The 26,561-nt window shown below is 44.9% G+C and overlaps 1 protein-coding gene across 2 annotated transcripts in view; it reads right to left on the minus strand.

The window, feature by feature from the left end:
• Positions 1–9,726: 9,726 nt before the first annotated feature.
• TSC1 (TSC complex subunit 1) overlaps positions 9,727–26,561 on the minus strand; it is a 62,507-nt gene continuing 45,672 nt past the window's right edge. For both annotated transcript variants that reach the window (XM_054997628.1, XM_054997627.1), the window contains exons 14-23: positions 23,900–24,004; positions 22,846–23,419; positions 21,931–21,974; positions 21,427–21,593; positions 20,284–20,466; positions 18,383–18,493; positions 16,761–16,883; positions 15,204–15,391; positions 14,367–14,528; positions 9,727–12,948 (exon numbers count right to left, since the gene is read on the minus strand). In XM_054997628.1, coding sequence (XP_054853603.1) covers positions 12,450–12,948; positions 14,367–14,528; positions 15,204–15,391; positions 16,761–16,883; positions 18,383–18,493; positions 20,284–20,466; positions 21,427–21,593; positions 21,931–21,974; positions 22,846–23,419; positions 23,900–24,004 — 2,156 coding nt within the window. In that variant the 3' untranslated portion in view covers positions 9,727–12,449. The remainder of the gene's footprint in view (positions 12,949–14,366; positions 14,529–15,203; positions 15,392–16,760; positions 16,884–18,382; positions 18,494–20,283; positions 20,467–21,426; positions 21,594–21,930; positions 21,975–22,845; positions 23,420–23,899; positions 24,005–26,561) is intronic.

Consider the following 26,561-nt stretch of genomic DNA (forward strand, 5'->3'; position numbering starts at 1 on the left):
ACTCTTCATGTGAATAAGTTATTCTTAATGTCCAGTCAGTACCTTTTCTCTTGTAGTTTAAACCTTAATGGCAACAGGAACAGCTATCTTCCTTCCCCTAAGTGATTGCCTTTAAAATATTTAGAGAGAGCAATTATGTCTCCCCTCAGCCTCCTCCAAACTCAGCCTTTCCTCGTAGGGCTTGGTCTCCAGGCCCCTGATCACCCTGGCTGCTCTCCTCTGCACCTGTTCCAATTTGTCCACATCCTTTTTGAAAAAAGGCAGAACTGCATGCAGTGCTCCAAGGTGGGGCCTGTCCAATGCAGTATATGTTGGGACAATGACATCCTGTGATTTGGATGTTATGCCTTTATTGATATACCCCAAGACTGTGTTGGGGAATGGGGGTGACCATCAAAGTAAGAAAGGACAGAAATGAGCACACATATATTAAATTTACAAAAGAGAATGGTTGAGATAATTAAATTACTTTCTTTGAATATAAATGGATTGGCTTCAGATCTAAAGAGGTACAGATTAAAAAATTTGATCAAAAAACAGGGAATAAATATAGTATGCCTACAGGAAACCCATAAAGGCAAAAAAGATAAGAAACCTTTACTGAATTTCCCATTATGGGAAACAAAGGTGGAGGCAAGAGGAACTAAAAAGGCAAGAGGGGTAGCTATCCTCGTACACTCAGGTTTAAAGATACAAGTATTAGATCAAATATTTGATTCAGAAGGGAGATATGTTTTTTTGAAATTCAAGCTGAACAACAGGAAGTTCACAATAGCTTCTATATACGCACCAAATACAGGTCAAGTAAGGTTTTTAAACAAGGTATTTCAGAAATTACAGAATTTCTACGAAGGGGAATTGGTTGTAGCAGGAGATGTTAATTATGACTTTAAGAAAAGTAAAACTTTGAAACTTAAGAAATGGAAATTGAAGGACGCATTTACTTATGGAGGGAAAACACCACAACCTACATATTTTTCTAATAAATCTAAGACCTTTTCATATATAGACTATATTTTGATAAAGGAAACAAATGAGACGGAGGTGGTGAAAACAATAACTGAACCTATATGGATGTCGGATCATGCCCCTTTGATAGCACAATTCAAATTAAGCGAAGACCAGAAAGAAAATATGTGGAAATATAAGGCTAATATGCCGTTAACAGAGAAGGATCGGATGGATTTAAGAAGAGATATAGAGCTCTATTTTAGAGAAAATAGGAACTCAGTTACAGAAGAAGTGCTCTGGGATGCTGCTAAAGCAGTCATAAGAGGAGTTTATATTGCTAAAGAAATTAGAATTAGAAGCAGGAAAGTAAGTGAAATTATACAAAAACAAAAAGAATTGCAGGAAAATTACAGTAGACAGACTCAAGAACTCCTAAAAAAACTTTAAAAAGAACTAGAGAATTTAGACTCTTTATCTATGTGGAAGAAAGAAATATTAGTGAAAAATGAATATCACAGAATCAATATAAATACAATGAAAAGAATGGCCAATTACTTAAAGACAAGGAAGGAAAAGCAAAAAATTGAATGCATCAAGGGGGATGGGGATAAACAGCTTTTTAAGAATACTCAGATAAGAGAGGAATTTGCTAGATTTTATCAACAGTTATTTAAATCTGGAGAAAATCAAAAATTTGATGAACGGTTAGAAAACAATTTAACGACAGAACAGAGGGAGAGCCTGAATAAAGATATCACACGACAGGAAATAGCAGAAGTATTAAAGGGTCTAAAAAATAGGAAATCCCCTGGTTTAGACGGATTTACTGCAGAATATTATAAAGAAATGGCGGAGTTACTGATACCAGAAATGCAAAGATTATTTAACTATATATTAAAAGAAGGTAAAATGCCAGATTCGTGGAAGAAAGCTGAGATCCTTCCAATTCTAAAACCCCAGAGAGACCCTTTAGATACAAATTCTTATAGGCCAATTAGTTTATTGAATCAAGATTACAAAATATTCGCAAAAGTCCTAGCTAATAGACTGGAAAAACATTTACCAAAACTAGTTAAGGAAGATCAATATGGTTTTGTCAAGAATAGATCTATAGCCCATCCATTGAGAAATATATTAAATGTTTTGTTTGGTAAAGAAAAGAAAACCCTAGCTCTGCTAAAATTAGATGTTTATAAGGCGTTTGACACCTTAAATCATAATTATTTAATGCAGGTATTGGAGAAATTTGGTTTTACTGGACCGTTCCTAAATACTATAAGGGAAATTTATAGGGGTGGTAAAGCAGTTATTAGAATAAACGATAGACATACTAGAGAAATTTCAATCCAGAGAGGAGTAAAGCAAGGTTGCCCATTATCCCCGATGCTATTTGCGTTAGCAATGGAACCCCTAGCAGACAGGATTCGAAATAGTGGTAGAATTCAGGGATTTCAAATAGGTAAGGAAGAACTTAAGTTAAATCTTTTTGCAGATGATATTCTGCTGACAATAAGTAATCCACTACAGGCAATAAGAGAACTGCTAGTTATTTTAGAAGATTTCAAGTCAAGCTCGGGGCTTGGTGTCAATATTAAGAAATCTGAAATAATGTTTCTTAACGTAGATAGGGAAACTAAAAGAGAGATATTAGTTCTAACGGGGATGAATTCAAGAGTAAGAAAAATTAAATATTTAGGAGTATATCTTACTAGAAACATAGAGAAGCTACAAAAAATCAATTATAATAAGGTTTGGACAAAGATAACAAAGAAATTGAAGGATTGGAAGAATAAACATTTGAGTATTTTAGGGAAAATTAGAGCAGTTAAAATGTTTATATTACCCAAGATGTTATATCTACTTCAGGTACTCCCAATAGAACTGGACCAGAAAGATATAGGGAAATGGGATGAAAATATTAAAAATTGGGTGTTCGGCCGGAAAAAAGCAAGAATCTCAAAAAAAATTGGTATATATGCCCCAAGATGATTTAGGATGGGGACTCCCACATTTGCAAGCTTATTATGATGCATTTCAGTTGAAAGCATTGATGGAGCTAGAATGGACGAAAGGGGATAAGTGGGTAAGATTTGAATATGCAATCAATAAGGGAGCAGGTAGTTATGGAATTTATACTAGAGATCCGCAAAAGGAGATAAGACAAGCAAAAGGCCCAAGAAAAATAGCCTTGATTGCTTGGAAGAGGTGAAAAACGGCTATGATGCCACAGAACTCAAAATGGACTCCACTTAAGTATATCTGGGAGAAGGAGATGAACCCGAAATTTTGGGAAGATCTTAAGGCGGAAGGTATAACTAGAGTGAAGGACATGTACAATGGTCAAGGGGATTTGTTACCACTTCAGGAATTGAATCAAAAATTGGGGGAAAGATATTGGTTAAATTTAATGGGGTTACACCAGTTAATTAAACAAGACAAATATAAAGAAGCTATTAAAAGGGAAGACAATAATATAGAACACGCATTATATGTGGATGAAATAAAGAAAGGGCTGGCAGGGAAAATTTACCTTGAATTGGTGAGGGATAAGGAGTTTATGTTTAGAACTCTAAAAAATAAATGGAATAAAGAAAAACAAATAACTTCTGAGGAGGTTAATAAGTTAATGGTGAATTTGAAGGCAATTAAGCTAGAAAAGTATAGAGAACTTGAAAGGAAGATTATTATGAAGTGGTATAGAACTCCTGCCCAATTGGCATACATGCTTAAAGGGATGAAACCTAACTGCTGGCATTGCAATGCAAAAGAAGGGTGGTACTCCCACCTATGGTGGGAGTGTCCAAAGGTCATAGATTTCTGGGACAAGGTACGGGGAAAAATAGCATTGGTATGTAAGGTCAACCTCAATATAGATGTAGATCTAATATTCATGGGTGTATTGGGAAACACTAGAATTGAGAAACAAAACCAGGATATTTTCAAAGCGATGATACTAGCTGCACATGTAGTGATTGCATACGGTTGGAAGGAGAAGTTAAAATGGACCTTAGAAAGATGGAATGATTACTTGTATGAATATATTCAATCGGATATGTTGGAATGTTTAAAAAAAGATAAGGCATGGGATGGGAAAATGGATAAAAGAGAAATGGTCTGTATATTTTCAATGGGTATATAATGGAGAAGCCAATACAGCTATATTTGGAAAATTGGAAAAAATGTGCTCGTGGCTAAAAATTTAATTTGTAGTTATAGGATGGTCACCTTGCGGGGGGGAGGGTTACAAAATGGGTAAAAGATGTATCATAGGAGAACTGTGACTGTATTGAAATGTAATAATAAGTGATGCATCAATTAAAAAAAACAAACCCAAGACTGTGTTTGCCTTTTTTGCTGCTGCATCACACTGACTGCTCATATTTAGCTTCCTATCTACCTGTAGCCCAAGATCTTGTTCATACACACTGCTCCCCAGAAGTGTATCCCTCATCCAGTATGCACGTGTTGTATTTTTGTTACCTAGGTAGAGAAACCGGCACTTATCCATGTTAAATCACATCCAAATCTGTCCAGATCTCATTGAATTCTATCCCCATCTTCAAGGGTGTTTGCTACTCTTCCTAGTTTGGTGTCATCGTCCAGAGCATTTATAAAAATATTGAAAAGCACTGGGCCCAAGACTGAGCCCTGTGGCACTCCACTGGACACCGTTCTCCCATCAGACTTAATGCCACTGATGACTAGCCTTTTGGTGTGGATGTCCAGCCATCCGAGAGTCCAGTCCACAGTCCTCCAGTTTACCCATCAGAACATCATGAGGAACCTTGTCAGAAGCTTTACATGATACCAACTAATAAGTTATTTTTATTGCAAACTTCTTTCCCTACTGTAGCCAACCCCGGCTCATCCCAGCTGGGTCTCAGCATCAACAGCTCTGCACCCCAACTCTTCCCCCCCTGAGCCAAGATGCAGGCCAGGGCCGTGGGGTGGAGACAGTTAACTATGCAATTTTTCCTTAAGATATTTTTTCATCTCACCCTTCTAAAAGGAGCTCAATGGCTTACGTAGCTCCCCTGCCTCTATTTTATTCTCGTAACAGCCTTGCAAGGGAGACTTCAGCATGACTTAGTAGTAAGGGTCACCCAGCAAACTTCACATTTAAGGTAAGGTTCAATGCTACCCCCTCCATGAGCAAAGTTAAACTCCCCACTCTGCATTTCCAGTGACCTTGGGTTCACTCGCCCCGCTGAGGACGGATGGCTGCACCTCCAGCTGCTCACCATTTGCCTGGTCCTTGGCTTATGTGGGGGGGAGGGGTTGGGGGGGAGCTGGGACACTCAAACGCTGCTCACAGGAAGTCCATCTCTGCTCAAGCGCAAGAGAGCATTCTGTGTCAATGTCAAGGCCATAACTCGGTTTTGAAACGGGCCTCTCTGAAAACTGCAGAGCTGAGCAGGACTCCTAAGCCTGCAGCCTGGGAGGTGTATGGCAAACAAAGGCAAGAGCAACTCTGGAAACAGATTTAATTGCCATTCCGTCCCCTGTAGCTTTATGTGCCTAGATATTTTCTAAGCACCTTATGAAACAAACATTTGCAGGAGATTCGGAGGAAACATGTCACAAAAACATCATTAGTTTGTAGTACTGATGGTCCAACTAGACATGCAGGTTTTTCAAGAGTTGGGTCCACATCTCCCAGGCCCAACTTGGGTTCCCCTCAGCCACACAACAGCTGTGGGAAATGGCTGCTAAAAGAACGGAGAGCCCAAACAGCCTTAGACCACCACCGCAGGGGGAGAAAAGGCTCATGCCTGCACTTGCAAGCCGTTTTCCAAAATAGTAAGGGGGGGGGGGTTGCTGCTCCCCATGGAGTATTCTGTGCACATGGAGCAGTGAAAACAGGGAAATACCCTCCCCTGTGCTATTTTGACAGGGATAACAGCTGGGGAGGGAAAGGCAGGAGCTCTTCCTTCCTCCTCAGTGTTGCCCTAAGGCCGTTTGGGCTCGCCTTTATTTTTTAACGCCGCCATTCCCCACAGCCGCTGTGTGGTGACAGGGAACCCAAGATGGGTCTGGGAATCCTGGGCCCAACTCTTTCAAACCTGCATGTCTAGTTTGACCCAATGGCCTAAGCAACCCTCAGAGTATTTGGGGAGTCACATCCAGCAGCACCTGAAAGTACTAGGATGGAGAGAGGAACTTCAGGTACCGGGCAGACTTGCACTGCCCCCCCCCCCATCCTCACTTTTAACTATCTCCCCACCCGCAAATCTTAGGAATTTTAATTTGGAGGAGAGGAGCAAGAGATGCTAAAGGAACCTTTCCTAAACTACAAGTAACTTGAGGCACACTTTTCTCAACTGGACACTTGAGGCACGCTTCAATACTGTACCTCAAAAGGAAGACTCACCCAGCCTGTCGCTCCCCTGCATGAGTAGGGTGTAGACCATTTTCAGTTTTGTTTGTTGCCAGTGTGAGACTTTTCATATCATCCATTTTTGTGGCTAGTAGTTCTCATTAATGTTATGCTGTTTATATGCAATCGATGGAAAAATATTAACAACTGCATACATGTAAGAGGAAAAATGTGGTGTAAGAAAACAGCCTGAAAATGAAGACGTGTGAGCTTGATGAACTGCAAGGGAGAAACAGGGATTTTCAAATGTTTACAGCACTTCAAAATTCAGTGGCATTCATATCCCTCAGTCACTGTTCCCAGGCCCACTCCAGACTGAAAGAGCAGTGAGTCTTGCGGAAATGGACTGGGCAGCATCCTCAGGACTAACAGAATCCATCATAACAAATTCACAAATGAAGCATAGTTAACCGAACTCCAGGGTAGGAAGGAAACGATGGCAGAGCAATGAATCATGCAGAGAGACAAGGGCAACCTCTGCAGGCAGGTACAGAAACTCTTCATGTCTGGAGGCATTCAGTAGTTTTGGGGCTAGCCCAGTCTGAGAACTGAGAAGTCCCCAGCCACACACATGCCCCGGTAGTTCCCAGGATTCTTTGGTAAAGAGGATGGACTATTAAACCCCAGTTAAGTATTCAGTCCAGATGCAGTTTAGAGGGATCCAGAAGCAGTGGCTACCCATCCCTTCAAGTTTCCCGGCGCTACTCACATTCACTATTGTGCAGCTTTTAGCAACGGAACCTCCTCTCCCCACATCAGTTTGTCCACCAACATCTGATCCATTCTAACTTTAAAAAAAAAACAGTAGTTTTTCCAGTACTGCAGTAATAAGTAGAAATGCACTGAATGTTTGGGCTTCTACATGCTAGAAGAGAAGCAAATGAATAATTGAGCCCTTTCACCCCACACCCCTGTTCTTACTGCATAAAAATGTTTATTATTTATGGCGGTGTTTATGAAGCTACCAAAGCATTCTGCTTAGCACTAAAAAGGATGGAAGGTAATTTATTTTTCTCTTTTGCGATCTCTTTCTGGCTTCCTTTCTCTGATATAATACATATTTAATCATTTTGATCCTGGTGTGAGCACAGCACCTTGAATATCAAGCCATGGCTGAGCCATGTAACATTTATTTTTTTAAAAAACCAAGTGTGTGCGCCATGTAGGCTATACACCCAACGGCCTTTCATGGAGAAGGTCCCTAACATTCAACATTGGGTGGATTGGGGGAGGGGTGTAAATAAGCATAGAAAGCTGTATTTAAATCATTCATTACTGGTGCAGATTTCAATTGGTTATGAGGACAGTCTGCTTTAGAGAATGCAACTCCACAACAACATCTAACACAGAATACAAACTTTATACCTCCCAGCCATTTTTAAAAAATGTACATTTGTATCTAAAATCCAGCCTTAGCAAAGAGTAGGATAAGGAGACCAAGATTTTTACAGATGAACTGCCCCTGCAGATTCCCTAAGACTGCCCCTCTCCCTCCCCTGGAGATCTGGCTTCTGTGTCAGACCACCCAGGAACTGGATTTGTAACGGAAGTACCATGCAAGCAGCAAGGGGGGGGGCGAGGCAACAACTTCAGTGCCAGAAGTGGATGGCTAGACAATTCCAAGGGTGCCATGCCTACTCCCCCCTCAAGCTACCTTCATGCCCCCAGACTGGCAACTCAGATAACCAGTGGACTTACTCAGAGACTCGTTCCTGGGACCACTTGGCGTTGGCCTCTGCTATCTGGGTACATAACACTGGAATACTACATGGGCGACTAATTCTGTGGCCTAGTTCAGTTCTGTACTGCGGCAACTACAGTCCTGTGCCATTTCTAGAGGCCTCACAAAAAGAGAGAAGACCAGGTTAGGGGCTCTAGGCCCCAGGAATGGTTTCACTGGAGCAGCCCAAAGTGTCATCTACTCCAGCACTGACCAGACAGACACCCCTTGGAAAGCTCAAAGGCAGGGTATGATGGGAGATAGCCCTCCTCCCTTTCTACACCATGAGGCAGCGAGTTCCACAAGCTGTGCGTTATATGTGACGTACTTCCTTTTGGTCAGCGTTGAAATTGCATGGATTGGCTACAAGTTCACTAATGAAGGAAATACATTCAACATTTTTCATTTTTATACAAAGTGAACAAACCTCTTGAATTTCTCTTTTTCCCTCACCTCCCTGACCCGTAGAGTCCCAACTGAAGCGCCATTTTCCTGGCCATTTCAACGACTCAATCACATTAGAGCCCCTCTGAGTTGGCAAGTAACAGCACAAGAGTATTCTAGATGCTGTTAAAGTATAGATTTCTAGAACATTGCAGAACCAACTGCTATATTTTGAGTCCTATACCAATAATCCCCCATGCCACACTGAATCATTAGTTTCCCCACGGTTTAGCGGGGTACTGATAGGCACAAGAGCTATGCTGTCCCATGTCAGCCACACCAAGGGGGGGGCAGGGAGTGAGTTCCATGAGGGCCACTCATGTGTCAGTTGAATAAACTTCACTCTTCTCAGCTATTTTAGCCCAAGCACAACCAAGAGCCAGTTTGTGGACATCTGACACTCAGCAGTCTTGCAAAAGGAGGGTATGGTTAAGAAATCACCCAGCTTCGCTCAAAAGGAAATGAGTTACCAAAGACCGTGGTCTGATCTGGGGCTTATACGGAAGGCTGAAGCACAGGGATAGAAGGTGTCTTCTCCCACAAGCCTCCAATAAGCCCAGGCAGGGAGCAGAGCCCGGCATTCTTTGTCCAGCAGGTAGAGGGCACATAGGATGCCTCGGTGCCCCCCACGGTCACCTCCACAGATCTTCAGGACACTCTCGCCAACCGTCTGGACTAAACGTGGCTCAGTGGCAGAGAAGAGCCTGAGTGAGCAAGACAGGAAAGACCAAAGAGCTGCTGCTGTTCAAGAACCGTTTTCCAGTCAAGCTGCTACATCTCCTGTTTCCCAGAGCAGCCTACGGCTCTGCTCCAGCCCTCAGATCCTGCCTCCTGCGCGAATCCCAGAAGTATCCAACACAAGCCAATCCCAAGGGCTACCGAAGAGTTAACAAATGCATTGCTTTGTATCATTTTTATGCTACATGTTTTTGACCGCTGCCTCAAGCGGGTTCTCTGGAGACTAAGGCTATGCATTTCCTACACAAGCCATGTCCAAGCGCATGCCACGTGCAGTTGTGAAGTCCTTAACTGCTAGGTGGCATTCTAGCAGCTTCCACAGGGAACCTGAGACCCCCCCCCCATAAGGGGTCAGGCTGCGGAAGCACATGCATGCCCTCCCAGGTGCCCTGCCGTCTTCACGTACAGAACCTGGATAGCCTTGTGAAAGCCAACCACATTTGTTTCAGCAACACTGGAGGGCTGCAGGAAGCTCATTTTTTGCAAAAAGATGGACTAGTGCAAAACAATACATTTTTATTTTGTTCACAGTTAAACACAAGCAACTGCCTCAACATATTAGAACGTTCTAGTAAGGACAGCAAACACCCTCCTTTTGGTTCCCCCCCCCAAAGTTTTTAGCTTAGATTGTACCATTTCTTCTTGTCCATTCCATATTTGTGGCATTTTTGTTTAAAATTGTAGATTATCATGCTTACAAAGAGGCAAGGAACAATATTAACCCTTTGACGGAGAGATCTGAGTTTAACTAAAAGCAGTTATTTTTTTAAAAGAAAAAAAACTCCATTTCCAGCATTACCAATGAGAGCTTTTTCTCCAAACTGCCAAAGTTTTCTGTAAGCTGCTTCCATGATTCAAAGAGATTTATTGAGCAATGGCACTAGATTTGTCCCTCCATAATTTCTATGGTCCATAAAGAGAATGATCTGAGATTTCAATAGTTTCAACCGCCATCAAGGTACTTGCGCCCCTTCTGAGAGAGGAGGCGGCCACGGATGGCCCAGGTGCCAGAGTCTGTTTGCTATTACAAAACCCCAAGAAAAACCTTGTGGAGGAGCAGAAGGAAGGCAGTCTGTGAGGAGTAAAGGAAGAATCATTCCAATTCCTCTTGCAGAACTGCCCAAGAACTCGTTCTTTGGACCAGAGGGAAATGAGAAGGGAAGAACTGGAGAGGGCAGGGTGCAAACACTTTGCGCAACGCGATCTAGTCGACACACTCAGCACAATAAAGGGGCTGGAAAGAACAACATCCATTTAGACTGCAGGTGGGAAATCATGCTTGAAAGCTCTCCCATGTAAAGCTTCCCTACTATACTGGCTTTCTGCTAACGAGGAGGAGGCTGTTTTTAATCTAAAATTGTGATCTCCCCCTCCTGCAGTCTGAAATGGGATAGTTAATTCCCTCTCCTCATTCTACTACTTGTGTCAATCCAGCCCCAGAATGGGCTCTGGGTAGGGAAGGGAAGAGGTTTAGAAGCCCTGAAGCCCCCAACTCCCTTGCTACAATCTGCCACCATTAAAGTAACACAACCTGTACACACACACAAAATCCCATTTCACTCTTTGCAGAAGCTCTTGTACTTCCTATTCTATAGCAAGTTTCAAGCATCTGAACACTGCTACTCAAGTCCACCATTTAAAAAACAAAGTTCCAGATGGGTCCAAAGATTAAAAATGGGCCACATTACAGACTATTTAGAAATGTACAAAGGACCACCATGAAGGTGCAAGGCCAATGTCTTTGTGCGCAGGAAAATTGTAGCGGCTTCCTCTTCAATTAGGATTGCTTTTGCTGGGAAGTTCTCGGAAAAAAATACTTGGGCATCTGAAAGACAGAAGGCTCCATTGTGGGATTTAGGAAAGACTCACAGACTGCTAGGAAGTCACAAACTACCCACAGATTCCAACATTTAACACTTTTCCACTGGGGTGGAAGGTGCAACACATTTATGTGAAATGGGGGGAAATAACCCCCATTTGGGAGCTTCGGAAAGGCATCTACATGCCCAGTTCTAGATCCTTTTTGAACCCCAGTGTCTCTTCAGTCAGCTGCATTCTACCAACTACTACTCCTTTAGGGACAAAAATGCCAGACAGGAGACTATCCCAGCTCTCTTCTTCTCCTTCCTGCAAGGTCAGATGCTTCAGAGAAGAAGGAAAGACTGAGGTGCAACCACTAGAGAGGAATGGAATAGCCTCTTGGTGGGAAGCAAAGACTGAAGGAGTTGGCAGCAAAGAGCTATCCTTTCTCACACACACACACACACACACACACAAACACCACACATGAAAGCTCCCCAGGCATTTCCACTCTAGCTTTCCTAAAAACTCTCAGGGAGTTCCAAGTTTTCAGAGATCTCGACATGCTCCAACTGACACGACAAAAAATGAGGTCAGCTCAGTACCAGCTTATCAAGCAAATAATAAGAACTTAAGAGACTGGGGAAGAAAGATAGTGTTGCAATGAGACCACAAATCCAACACGGGGTCTCTGCATAAGAAGTTCCAGTTTCTCGAAGAAGTGACTGCAAAAGTCTTTGTTCATTATATAGAAATGTTTAAGGACAACACAGAAAGATGAGCAGTGGGGGTGGGTGGGAAAGAATGTGATATTAAATGCCTATGGGCACCCTTTACAATATTTAATCACTACAGCAGTCAAGCCACTGGGGGGGGGGTAACAGGAATACAAAAGTAAAATAAGAGTTGTCAAAATTAGGATTTCCTCCTTTCTAGAAGAAAATTAACCCTGGCAACCAGCATGGGGAAGCACTTTCAACTGCTCTGCTCAGGCATGGACCCGTGTACTGTTCCTCAGCTAAGCACCCAATAGCATTTCTCAGGAGGAAACAGCAGCCTCGTACTCAATGCAAGTTAACTGGATGCAGCCAGTTCAAAGAAAAAGGTGGAGGGAAGAGACAAGGACAAAGACTCAGAAATTCCTGTCAACATTAATATGTTCTGAAGGAGGACTGGCAAGTGTAAATGGGGGCATTGGGGGGGGGGGTGTCAGACTGAGCTCTTAGACACTTCCAGATCTGAAATCCAGTTCACATTCATTCAGCCAAGTCCACAAACACAGGTCCAGTTTCTGCAGCATGAGCCCGTGGCTCTAGACCAACAAGATATGAAAGCTTTTAGTTAAAAGGTGCATTCACGCCTCCCTGCTCTACGCCAAGAATATGAAGAATAACACTGATTTTGGATTCTCTTTCCTTTTTAGCTGTGGTCATGATGGGATTCGTTGTAGTCCATTATATGAAGCTGTCCAACACTGCTCTCCTGGTGCCGGGGGGAAGGGCCGGGGTCCTCTGCGCTGGGGGGAGCCTTGGCCTCCATGCTGGGGTCCTTACACAGCTCTGCCTTTACAGTGTCACAAAGGCTACTGATGGTCACGCCGTCCTCGTCACATTGGCTCTCGCTCTTGTTGCGGAATAGCTCCCGCACCTTCATCCCAAGGAAACTCTCGGAGCTTGGGAGGGAGCCCACCATTAGCGGGCCACCTCCAGGGGAGGAGCCCAACAGCCCAGATGCCTCCCAGCGGCTGAGCGGCCCAGCTCTCTGGCTGGAGGGCTTTTCGGGGGTGGAGACCTCGCTGCTGCCTCTGCTGCTGCTGCTGCTGCTGCTCCCCCGAGCACCGGGAAGTTTGGTCTCACCGTTCCTGCTGAGCTTTTCTTCACTGCGTCCTGCGATGGAGTCTGCACTACTTTCCGCTAGCCTGTCACAAGACAAGGGAGAAGTGAGAAGAATGGTCAGCAAAGTTTGCTCTGAAAATGGGAGCACACAGGCTGGAGGACAAAGCAAGCCATTCTCTCCCATTCAGCTGCTAAGGAGCACCTCTAAAGATTAGCATGACCCATAATGCTTGGCTATTCCCAAGCAATAACAGGCAATAACTAGTAACAGAGAAACAAAAGCACTTCCCTTTGAAAAGCCTGATTTTACAACATGCATTAGAACCGCCTTATAAATGGTCAATGTTCTAATTTTTTTATGAGAAGCGAGAATAGTTTTTAAGCAACCAGCCTCCACGGAGGCTTTTGTAAACTGGGAAAGAGTGGGGTTTCTCCCCTGCCCCATCTTTGTGGCCATCTGAATAAATGAGAAAGTAATCCGAGGACACATTGCTAAGCAAAAGCAAAATTAAGCAGTGAAACGGCTCTGTAGGGACACTGACAGCAGAAGCCCTGTCCCAAGCACAATTCAAACTGGAAGAAGTAACACTCGGCAAGGATTTCCCAGGCGGGATGTGTGCAGAGATCTCCCTCACATGCTGCCGGGCACTATTGCGGGTCTCTGCAGGAGCCCCCTGTGGACCTCTGTAGGGCAGAAAGCACAGGGGGATGTCAGAGTGCACCAGGCCAGTTTGGTGGTGTGGCTCGGAGTGGCGGGACTCTAATCTGGAGAGCCGGGTTTGATTCCCCGCTCCTCCGCTTGAAGCCAGCTGGGTGACCTTGGGTCAGTCACAGCTTCTCGGAGCTCTCTCAGCCCCACCCACCTCACAGGGTGCCTGTTTGTGGAGATAACAACAACACACTTTGTAAACCACTCCGAGTTGCCTTGAGGGGCAGTCTATAAATCAAATGTTATTATGTTATTATTATGCGGTGCCTGAACCAAGGACTGGTGGAAAGCACTTCAGAAAACCTGAAGTGAAACCCTTCAGACTCAAACTGTCTGCAGACACAGAACAAGTTTTGTTACACTATTTAGTCCATCTTTCTTTGTGACTGAAGGCAACTTAGGAGGTATAAGTAAAAGCATCACAATTTAATACCAACAAAATATTACCAGATTCCCCCCCTCATAGAAGCCAGCAGTTTATGCCTCATTGAAAGTCCTGACGGCATCTCCTGAAATTTTCTGAAGATCCCCCACCCGCCCGCCAAGCCCAGGCTTTGGTTGATGTCTGGCAAGCTACGTTAAGTGGGGGAGCAGCCAGTAGGCGGCAGCCTGAAAATTTTCTTTTCAGGATGCAACTCCTGATCCCCTAAAACACTTCTCTAACCATGACAATTCTACAAAACTCCACATCCCTTTTTGGAAGTTGGACCAGAAATTCTTTGTACTATCAACCAAAGTGACATTTTGATCACTAGCAGCCAACCCGTAGCTGTTTGCTCCTGTCTCTTTTACCTTTCTTCTGCTATTTCAGGAGGTCCCATTTTGACATCTTCAAGATTTTTGGGTAACTTGTCATTCTCCAGGCGGCCATACAGATCTAAGATTTCCAACTCAAATGCTTGTGTGATCCTTTTCTGCACTTTGTACCGACTTTCCACTGCTTGGAGTTGGCCTCTGAAATGGACAAGAGTCGGCCTCTGTTGATTTTCTTCATCACATTTTTCTCAGTATAAGAACTTTCTGAAATAAAATTTCCCTCTGGACTTGTAGCTTTTATAGCACATAAAATTTCAGGCAGGAAGGAACACCCCCACACCAACTTGAAATGAGCAGCAGCAAGGCAGGTATGTGCGCATGCGGAGGAGAAGGGAAGCATGAAGTGATCAGAAGGGAGAAGGCTGCCTTTACGGAGCCAAAAGACAAGCTTGCGCAATGGGACAGCTCCTGAATCTGGCATATGTAGGCTGTAACGTGCTTGCCACTTCCCTCCAAGAATAAAAACCCACCTGCCCTCTCAACACAGATACCACCAGCCCCGTGGCACAGAGTCATAAGCTGCAGTACTGCAGCCCAAGCTCTGCTCACAACCTGAGTTCGATCCTGGTGGAAGCCGGGTTCAGGTAGCCGGCTCAAGGTCGACTCAGCCTTCCATCCTTCCAAGGTCGATAAAATGAGTCCCCAGTTTCCTGGGGGTAAAGTGTAGATGACTGGGGAAGGCCATGGCAAACCACCCCGTGACAAAAAGCCTGCCAAGAAAATGTCGTGATGCGGCATGTGTCAGTAATGACTCGGTGCTTGCACGGGGGACTACCTTTGCCTAATTCAGGATAAACAAAAATGCCCCCCAACCTGGCTTGAATTTTAACATCTTCCAAGTATTTCTTCTGCTCCAGCAAGAGATGATCTCTCTTGGTCAGCTGAGATTCCAGTTCAACTATCCGTTTTTGAGAAGCTTCCAGTTGCTGGCTTTGCTGCTGAACGTAACATTTCGCTTTTTCTAGATCTTTCCGAAAGGCCACCTGCATGATTTCTACTTCCTGAAATAAGAGGGAAACACAACCTCGGTTGGAGGAGGGGGTTATTCCTCTCACTTGCCCTGCAGGCAGGGCCACGAAAACGAGCGTTTAGTCCTGCCAGTGATATATGGGATGTAGTGGCAGCAGAAAAGACCACTTAGAAAAAATATGGAGAAAAACAGGCACACTTTAAACACCTGTTGAAGTACCATGATTAACAACTGAAAACACAATGGCCCGAAACAGAGAGTGTAACGATGAAAAAACAGAAGAGTACGTAGATCCTAACTTTACAGCACATTCTTAATCACAGTACCCCTGGGTGGGACTGCATTCTCTCCCTCCGCTGTCAAACCTTCACAATAAGTATCAATGTCCCATCCTGTCAGTTGAGGGATGGGAGAAGTAAAATTAAAAGGGGGGGCAGGGCAGGGGGGGTAGTCTGCCCCCGGAGAGCGGAGACTTCCCCAACCCCGTCTGCAACGGATGTCAGCGGTGGGGGGAATGCAGGCAAATGCCTGCAAGTCCCCGTCAGACACTCTGTTCACCCGCCGCTGATGGGTCCGGGGAAATCCCCAGTCCCATCAGCGGTGGGTGAAAGGGGCGTCAAGGAAGCAGGCATAAGCCTGCATCTCCCAGCTGGGCACGGGAGAAACAGCCCAGAGTGCTGGCCCGATAAAGAGAGAGAGAGAGAGAGAGAGAGAGAGAGAGAGAGAGAGAGAGAGAGAGAGAGAGAGAGAGAGAGAGAGAGAATTTCCCCTCTCTCTCACCGGGAAGGTCTGCGCCGCCAGGCTGCTTCTCCCCAATGTCAAAGAGACAGGGAGTTTTCCCCGTCTCTTTGAAATTGACACCGGGGAGAAACAGCTCAGCACTGGCGGCGCAGACCTTCCTGGTAAGAGGGGGGGGGGCAATTTCCTCTCTCTCTCCCCGGTAGGGCCAGCACGCTGGGCTGTTTCTCCCCGGTGTCAATTTCAAAGAGACAGGGAAAAACTCCCTGTCTCTTTGACATCGGGGAGGAGCAGCCTGGCGGTGCAGACCTTCCCGGTGAGAGAGGGGGGAAATTTCCTCTCTCTCTCACTGGGAGGGCCAGCCCCCTAAATCACTTTGGAATGCTCCGAATCTTTACGGAGCATTCCGAAGCAATTCAAATATCCTAATCTGAAGCGGCTTGCCGCTTCTGGTTTTGGATATTTCCGAATGTTTTTCCTGCTTTGGGTAAACCTGAAGCAGGAAATCCGAATATTTTCGGCGTGCACACCCCTACTAAGGTCCCAACCAACTGTTTTCTCCAACGTTTTCTCCATTTTCATAGGCAGAGACTGTCCCCTGGTAGCCACAGAGTGGGACTGTCAGCAGGCGAAAGCCACCCGTGTGTTGTAGAGGTACACACCTTTGTCGTGTCAGCATGTTTGTGCTGTAGCTGCTCCAAGTACAACTCATTGACCTCCCCAAGGACCAGAAGTTGCCTGTTCAAGAACTCCATCTGCTGTTGGACTGACTCACTGTTAGAAAGCTTTTTAAAAAGAGAGGAAAAGAACCCAGTGAGATGACACATTTCAAAGAAACATACAGTACTTACTTACATGCAAGGATAGGGTATGACATCATAAAAAAGAGGGAGTTGCCTATGTTCAGCAATAATGGGGGTTTTCCATTCAGAGTTGTCTTCCTTCTGAATAAATACGGTATCTAGAGTTTTCTTTTGCTGTGGACAACTCAAGTCTTATGTTTCCTGTTATTTAAGAAGTTTGTAAATTTAGGCTCAATTTGGATTCGATATTTGTGCCTTTGCAAAATTATGGGTTACGTAAAGGGGCAGAAGTCCATGAAGAAGAGGGTGACAGCCAGGCCAGGCCACCAGTGCTGTCTCTTCCATACTTTTATACTATGGACCAAAGAACGTTGCAAACAACAATTCCATGTACTTTATGCACCTTCTAATCAAAGAAGGCAGACAGCAAAGCATTAGAATCAGAAAACAAAAATGCAAAAGAAAAGAGACACACGAGACATTTCATCTGTGGACATCAGGGGAATTGCACCATTATCACAAACACAACCCTAAAGGCTAGTAATCAGAATTTTTTCCAAACTAAAATTAATGGGCTCAGGAATTTACTAAACATTTTATTTATAGCCCACCTTTCTCACCAAGACACAAGGCAGATTTGAAGTGCATAAGGTGAACAGACCTAAGAAATACACTATTTGAGCAAAACAAAATATAAGTGAGAAACATAACATGCTGTAGTAGCACTGAAACCAAAAAAGTGTCTCCTTCCAAACCAACAGAAATCTTCAAATGGGAGTCAGCAGTAAGTTGACTCAAACTGCCTTGGTCCATCTGCACTTTACATCTCAAGAGACAAGTTATCCTTCAAATGGGTGTGGAAAAAGCAGCCTCTTCCTTACATAAGCTGCCTTCCTTGGGCTCAACATCTCTCTGTTCAACAAGGAGAGTGGGCAAGTCAGAGCAGGTGAACAGCCTCCCCCCCTCCAATTCCAAACTCTGACACTGCAAGCCAGTTGCAACCACAGTCGATCTATTTAGCTTGGTTCTGGTGCCACTAGGCTTTTGCAGATCTGCTCTTGATGCACACCAGCTGCTGCCAGTGCAAACAAGCAGCAGCCACAGGTTTGCGTGGATCGTGGCCATCTCCTCACCCCTGCTCCTCTGAATGCAAAGGCATTTGGTAAGAGCTCAGAATGGTTCACACAACAGGTCCCTCCTCCTGGCAGCTTTCAGTGTCAAACCAACAAAGCTTCAGCAGAACAGCAGCATCGCAGGCCAGCAGGCCATGCGGGGGGAGGGGGGGGTCTTCCATTTTTGAGGTGGTGAGAATGTGTCTGCTCCTGCCCATCCACCCACAATAACAGAATAAAACGAACTTCAAAAATAGATAAGCTGTGAAAAACACATAAAAGACTAAGTTTCAGCTTAGGTCCTTTCACTTTTCTATGAAGAGAAAGCACATGAATGAAACCCCCAGGCTTGGTTTTCGGCTCTCATACCTTCTGAGACACCTGACTCAGCAGGAGTTCTGTGTGGCACACCTTGTTGTTGGCCTTCTTCAACTCTAACCGTAGGTCAGCAATCACGGTGCAGCAGTCCTCCAGCTTGGTCTGTTGGAAAGGCCGCAGGAGGTTAAGGCTAGGCCCACTGGAAGGAGGCACTGGAAACCCAGCACGATCCGTGTCCCGATTTCTACTAAGTCTCTTTACCAGCACTCCCGATCAGGCAGCCCCGTTTCCACTAGAAGTCACAGCTTCAGCTACACCACGTCTGCTTTAGCCTCTACAATGTCCAGGATCCAAGCATTACTTTTTGGGCACAGTAGAAACTTGTAAAATGGGCCACCACGCTAGACCTACCAGGCCGTTCACTATGATGGGAAGTCTTCTGCTGGTAAGCCTTGTTACCTTCTGCCAAGTGAAGAGGCCGGGGAAGATGTGTTTTTTTAAAAAACTGACAATACTATGCCACTTCTAAGACTCACCAGAAACTCTATGATAATCATAGAATTACCAGCAAATCCTAGAGCTACCTCTTGTCACTTCAAAGTTGTACCCAGAAGTGATGTGGAGACATCAGCAATGTCACCCTCCCATCACCAGGCTCCCAGTCCTCCTGCCAGTTGCTAGGCAACCCTCCCCTACCTAACATCACAATCCTCCCCCCCAGCACCATAATCCTTCACCTATACATGTAAAAGTTTATTTTCATTATGAAGTTACTGTTACAGATTCTACATTTCTGAAAAATGCCTGCTTTGGCATCTTTTGTTTAATAATAACACCCACCCTTAGAGCCCTAAAAGTTTGCTAACTATTCTGTAACCTTTGGGTCACTAAAAAGGGATTATCCTGTCAGTGTCTTTAAAAGAAAGTTCTAATGGACCGATGTGGCTGCAAAGATTCAGCCAATTAAACTTAAAGCTTTCTTCTTATAACCTTTTTAATGCAAGATCATGACATTAGCCCTCAAAGTCAGTTTCTCTTGCAAGTTCACACTTAATAGACAAGATGGTTAGGTGACTTTACTGTTCATGCTTCATTGTAGAACACCTGCAGTTTTGCATGAGCTAGCTTGCTAAAACTTTTCAGTGTCTTCTACAGTTTTTGGAAGCATGTAAAGAATTCACGGGGTTTTGCACACTTCACTCAAAATTAGTTGCCACAGACTCTATTATTGAAATCATTTTAATTGATTTGGTTCATCTGCTTTCCTCATCACTGTATTATTGGCTGACTGCAGAAAAGCCTTGTCCAAGTTGAAAAACTGGAGCACAGACCAGTTTCCTTGAGCTTGCTGCTGCTCCCCTTCTTTTACCTCTTTACTTCTCTGGCTGCCTGATTTGTATTTATGGCAGCATTTGTTTGTGAGTGTGAGTGAATTAGATATTTACATGCAACAACAGCACTCGCTCCTTCTTTCTTATGGTGCTTTGCTCTTCCTACTGGGACTCCCTCCCTCCAGCCTGTGCAAAAGGACCTCTGGGACTGGTAGTTCTTGATATAATAGACCCAGGAGGCTCAGTTCAAAATTTTGCTTGAGATTGCTGCTCTAACACTGCTTCTGATTGGCTCCAGCAAATCTCCAAAATTAGCTGGACAACAGAGACACAGTTAGAACAAAACAAGTTTCTATGATCTACAGTTTATCCTGATAGTAACAGGCATTACAGCCTGGCCCAGAAATAGTCAGAAAGGGCCACTCTGAACCCCAGTAAAATGTATCCTCTCCCACAACATGTAGGGGTTATGATGATGTCAGAGAGATGCAAGAATCAATCACGCCCCTATCGCAATCATTCTGCCACACCCTAGACAGAAGGCCCTCCTCCCTTTCATGGTGCTTCAAGTTATTATGTGTATTTTTAATAAGAAACCCCTGAAAATAAGCAACTGCAAACCTGCAACTCTTGGCTCTGGTTGTAAAACTCCTCCCGATCATGCTGCAACTGGCGAATCTGGCTGTGGAGCCGAGCCACAACGCCATCGTGCTCTTCTTGAAACTGTCGGTACCTGCCCTGCTCCTTCTGCAGGCTAACCTTCAAGGCCTGGATGTCCTTCTCCTGGAGCCTCAGCTGGTCTTTCTGTCCAGAACCAGAGATCGCAAGTCAGGGCCTATGGTCAAGCATGGCAGTTCTTTCATGCCCACACAGACTTCTCTCAAGCCACAAACAAAAGCAGGCTGGTGCAGGTTATTCTGTGGCCCTGAGTGGCTGCACAGCATGACTTAAGAGGTGTACTCTGAACAATTCGTAGTAGCAGAGGACCCCAGGGAAAGCCTCAAGCAGGATTCCGCAATATGGTGCAATGCAGCCCAAGGGGCCACTTGAGCTGACCGCATCATTGGGCAGGCCCCAGCGAGAAGAGCCAGAGAATTAAACCTGTTCCATTGGACACTTCACATTTTGTAATCCGAACTTCTCATTCCGTTTCTGAACTTTGTATTTGTACGTCTACCGTTTTGCACTTATTTATGCTTATAACAAATATTAGGTGGGGGGGGGGGATGTGCTTTAAATTAGCACCTTGTGTTGAGTGATAAAAGCACAGCCATTTTGCTAAAGAAATGCTCAGGACCATAAGAACGTGCGAGTGGGACTGCTCCCATGGCTGCCTCTTCCCCAACATTACAACTCCAGCTTCTGAGCATGTGACGATTATGCCAGGACATGGTATGGCAAAAAGCAGATCAAGCACAGCAATGTGAGAATGGGAAACCCCAAACTCCTCTTCATGGAAAGATCCCTGCCTGTGTTCTCCCCGCAATCCCAAGAACTCGCTCTTTCTTGAAATTCAAGCAAGAAGTGTTTTATAATCCAGTTTGTGCCTGCAGGGTTATCTTGAATGATACACTTTAAAACTGCACAGAAGTCGTCTACTGAAGTCAAACATTCACAACTTCCACATGCAAAATATTCAGAAAGGGTTTCTGAAGCCTGATCCATAACCTCGAGGAATTGTTTGCAGGTAGTCCTGGTATGAATGCAACACATGGGAATTCACAGCAGAGGGCTCTCGGAGACCCCTCCCAGGCCCTCACCTACCATAGCTGCGTTGTGTTCCTCCAGGGCTGCTGCTTTGATCACCTTCCGTAGGAGCCGCCGGTTCCGGAGCGCATGCTGCTGTCTTTTGAAGCGCTCATACAACAGCTGATTGTGGAGCAAGAGCAGCTGGTTCCGGAGAGTGTGGATCTCGTCTGAAGGGGGGGAACCTGCAGAGGCAGCAGCAGAGGGAACAAGGGGCAAGGCTGGCAGAACACCACGGGGGCCCTTCAGGGCTCGGGAAAAGGCAGGTGCTCCGGTTGGAAAAAGCATTTGCCAAAGCTGGAATGTAACCATTTGAAGCTAGAAAGTGCTTTAGACTTGCTGGCAACTGTTTTTAATCTTGGAAGGAATAAAATATAAACCCTCGTTTGCCAGCAGATATTAAATACCGGTGCCGTGCAGAGGGGCAACAAAGTGGCCTTTTCAGGATCTAAAGAAGCTTAGAAGAAGCCGGGCAAAGTACACTCAGACAAGGATTAACACAGCCCCAAAAAGCCTGTTTACCTCCAAAGTGAGTCCAGTCAGCTGATTTGCTTGGCAAGGGTAATCTGGAAAGAAGCACAAACTGCTGCTTTATTCGGGGTTGCAGTGAATTTGCTAAGCTTTATCTCAATGTAGTAAAAATTTAGAATTATTTGGACTTTTGGTTAAGAGGTAGCAGCAGAGAAGAACAGGTGCAGAGATGATTTTCCTCAGCCTCTCTGCAGCCATCAAGGCTAGAAACTTGGATTAGTTTTACTTAGGCTTTATTACTGAGATTGCAAATCCTGTGTCAGAACTATTCTACCTGTGCCACAAGCTCAAACAAGCTGTGTATGTACCGTTCTAATCAGGCAGTAGAAAGAACAGAGAGAAACACAATCCATCACGTTAGGCTGCACGGCTTCAGAATACATGTGGGGGAACAGCTGCGGAATGGCACATTCAGATGCGGCACTTCCGTGAGGAAGCCAGGCAGAGCTTCTGCCCCTTCCCCTGACTTTCTAGTTTTGTATGTTTCTGAGAATTTTTATGCATAGGACCCCTCCCACATTCAATCCCACACATGCAGGCTGAAGCAGAATAATTGCGTGTATTTTGAGCACACTGCCTGAAGCATGCACATGCATACACACACAGCTGGACATTGCCATGAACCCGCATTCCCACCTAAACCAGCACTTCAGCATTGAACCCCACCCTCCGCTGCCCTAGCCCCATTCCCTAAACCCAACCAATAATGCAAAACAGGTACAAAGAAAGCACATGCGTATTGTGACAGGTGCACCCACAACGCCGCCTTACAGAGAGAGCAGATGTGCAACATGACACAGAGTTTGCTGTCTTAGATGGCAACCCTGTGCCTGCCTTAAGAAGCCATGTGGAGGTGAACAGAGGCCCTGACATTTGTCTACCTGTGCAAGTAGTACCGTCACTCACTTGTTAAGCTCTTTGCTGTGGGCATCTGCTCCGTGCTGTATGAGCCTGTCAAGAACTTCCATGGGGGAGGCGGAGGAACACCCTTCTTCATCTTGGCCTCCCTTGGCTTTCTTCAGCAGCTCTGTCGTTTTACTGACAAAGAGACAGGCAGTCTTTGGCAAAGCCACCTCAAACAGGTGCTCGTAATGAGTCGGCTGCTCACTCCCCAACCCCGGCCTCCTGCGCACCGGAATCTTGTAAGGGCTGGGGGTGAAAATACTCGTCTCTGCAGAGGCCTGGCTTTCCCTGTTACTAGCAGGATTATCTTCAGAGTCTCGACACGGCCGCTCTATGGGAGTGAAGGCTTGCCTAGGTGTTTCCCTTGCATTCTCGACCCCAGATTGGTCCAGACAAGATGTTATGGGATCAGAATTCAGGATCTGCCCCTGTGCATTCGAGGCTGCAGACTGGGATTTCTTCTGGGAGCTAGAAAGACTCTCATTCACATGATAAAAAGGAGAATCAAACCCTCCCCGAGGCCCCACAGGCTCTGCATCTGCTGTAGTAATCTCAGAGATCTCTTTTGATATGGCATCTGTGGGGAGAAGTCAAGAGAGAAAGCTCAATTTATATTGCTGGTCTTGTACATATCATTGGGATATGCATCCCTTTAGCTGCTATGATAAAACCTGGAAGCTGGAAGTAGTTTTAACTCACTGAAGTAAGATTTGAGGAATGATACCATTTCACACTGCTGGCAGGGACGTTACCTGCATTCATTTTCCAGCCATGAAAACTAGAAAACTTGCTTTAAATAATAAAGCAAACTGAAATTCCTCAGAAGCTGAGTTCTGTGTACCATACCCAATCCCACATAATCACATCATCTACGGCTGAATTGCCAGATTACGATATTATGCACTGCAGTGGTGGCAGCCCTCACCTCCCATGCACCCTGGAGAGAGAGAGAGAGAGTGTGCAGTTCTCGTGAGCCACTTCTACTCTTGGAAGGGAACACCCGTCTCCCACTAGCTTTCATGCTCTGAATTCAAGACTTCTCAGGCTAGATCACTACCTTCTTCTTTGTCCTTCTCGACACTGTCTTCAAAAGAGGCTGCCAAGTCACCTAAGAAGGCAGGAAGATCACTTAAAGTTACAGAACTTTTACTGCCATGGGAGTCTGGGGAGGAAAAAAAAGTAACAAAAAGTGAATTAGGCTTAACTAACAAGAGAACTGTAGCACTAACACTTTTATGGCAATGCAAAGCCAAGTCCCACTCCAAAACACACGCACACACGCACAACTTTCTTTGCTAAGCACTTTTGCCCAAAACTTCCTTATTCCCAATTCAATTTAATCAAGAAGTTTAGCAAAAAATAAGAGAATCAATGGAAGAATGCATGTTTCTGGTGGTAAGCCTTTTGGAAGGAGCCACTGGGACTTTAAAAGGCTAAATCAGGAGGTTACATCAGAACAGGCACCACATGGGGCTCAACACTTGCTAAGGTACCAGAAGCAAGCAACAGAATGGCTCACACTCCCCCTCAGCCTTCTTTGCTCTCCTCTTACGCACATACAGTTACCACTCAGGGAGACAAAAAATATCTGCATCAGCCTTAATGCTAAGTAAGGTTCTTTCTTGTGCAATTCGGGCTGAAAATATGCTAAAAAATATCTTATCGGGAATTCCAAATAAACTGGGGTTTTCAGGTATACCAATATTGCCATTCCCAGAAAAACCCCATATTATTCAGGTTTATTCGGGAATCACAGCACTGGCGTTTTAAAGGTTGCAGGGTTGGGGGTTCCCCCCCCCCCGCCCTTTGCAGGTATCCTGGCAAGAGGAAGGAGGTAGTTCTCTCTGGCAAACAGGATCTGGTATGAGGGGAAGCTCTAAGCGTCTAGCCATTCAGGGTGATTCCCTCATAAGGTAGCCTTTTTTCATTTCTTTCTGAGCATGGGCAAAGAGTGTAAAAGCAGGCCTGGGCTGCAACAAGACTCCATGGAAGTCTGAGATCGCTGAAGCACGTCTCTTCTGCTGCTCTGGTTGTCTCTGCCTCGGAGAATTCTGCTGCCTGCTCTGCTACCTTCCTGGAGGAGACCCAGAGGAGATTTTTCTTGCTTGAAGATGTGATTTGAGATTGACTTCATTTAAACATCTTTAAAGTTTTCCTGATTTGGAGGGGAGAAGGTTGGGAGAAAGGGAACTAGGCCATTGTTTTCTCTCTCATCTCTTTTTAAACCTTATTTCCTTTAATCTTTTGGTTGCGGGGGGTGCACTGGTTTTGAGTTAAGGGGAGCTTCTTGAGTGTTCTTGCATGTATGTTCTGTAATTCTGCTGCCATGGTTGAGGAAGGCAGAACTTTTGGTTTTATTTTTTTGCTCCTTTAATCTTTTCTTTGCTTCTTTCTGAAGCATCTGAAGGACCGCTTAGTGATCCGGGGAAGTCAACATGGTTTTTTCCCCCAACAGATCTTATCAGACCAACCTGGTTTCCTTCTTTCATCGAGTGACGAGCTTACTGGATTGTGGGAACTCTGTCGATGTAATTTACCTGGATTTCAGTAAAGCTTTTGATGAGGTCCCCCATGACATTCTAATGGGTAAAGTGGAAGACTGCAGACTGGACTATAGGACAGTTTGGTGGATAGGGAACTGGTTAAAGGACTGCACTCAAAGAGTGGTGTTCAATGGAGTTTCATCAGGGAGGGAGGTGTCCAGTGGAGTGCTGCAGGGCTCAGTTTTGGGCCCGGTACTTTTCCAATATTTTTATCAATGATCTGGATGAAGGGGTAAATGGACTACTCGTTAAATTTGCTGATGATACCAAATTGGGAGGAGAAGATAGAATTAAAATTCAACAAGACATGAATACTCTGGAGAAGTGGGTGGTTGTGAACAGGATGCAATTCAACATAGATAAGTGCACAGTATTACATCTGGACCACAAAAATGGGAAGCACAAATACAGGATGGGGGATATACTTCTGGGCAGTAGTGTATGCAAAAGAGATCTTGGAATAAGAGTGGACTGTAAACTAAATACGAGCAGTCAGTGTGATGCGGTGGCAAAAAAGGCAAACTCAGTTTTGGGTTGTATCAAAAGGGCCATTGCATCAAAATCGCAGGAGGTTATAGTCCTTCTCTATATTGCCTTGGACAGGCTGCACCTGGAGTATTGTGTGCAGTTCTGGAGGCCTCACTTCAAAAAGGATGTGGACAAAATCGAGAGGGTGCAGAAGAGAGCGACGAGAATGATCAGGGGTCTGGAGACTGAGCCCTACGAGGAAAGGCTGAGGGCCTTTCCTCATAGGAATATTTAGGAATGGAATATTTAGTTTGGAGGAGATTGAGGGGGGACATGATTGCTCTCTTTAAATATCTGAAAGGCTGTCATTTGAAGCAGGGCAAGGAGCTGTTCCAGTTGGCAGCAGAGGATAGGACTCGAAGCAACGGGCTTAAATTACATGCAGAAAGGTACCAGCTGGATATTAGGAAAAACTTTTTCGCGGTCAGAGTAGTTCAAAGGTTGGATCAGCTGCCTGGGGAGGTGGTGAGTTCCCCTTCACTGGCAGTTTTCAAGAAGAGGCTGGATGCTTTAGGCTCATCCTGCATTGAGCAGGGGGTTGGACTAGAAGGTCTGCATGACCTCTTCCAACTCTGTGTGATTCTTTGGGTTTGGTGCTCTTTAGTTTTAAAAGTAGTTGTGCAGCTCTGTTGAGGTTTTTTTTTTTTT

The sequence above is a fragment of the Eublepharis macularius genome, chromosome 14 (assembly GCF_028583425.1).
Source record: "Eublepharis macularius isolate TG4126 chromosome 14, MPM_Emac_v1.0, whole genome shotgun sequence".
Classification (NCBI taxonomy): Eukaryota; Metazoa; Chordata; class Lepidosauria; order Squamata; family Eublepharidae; genus Eublepharis; species Eublepharis macularius.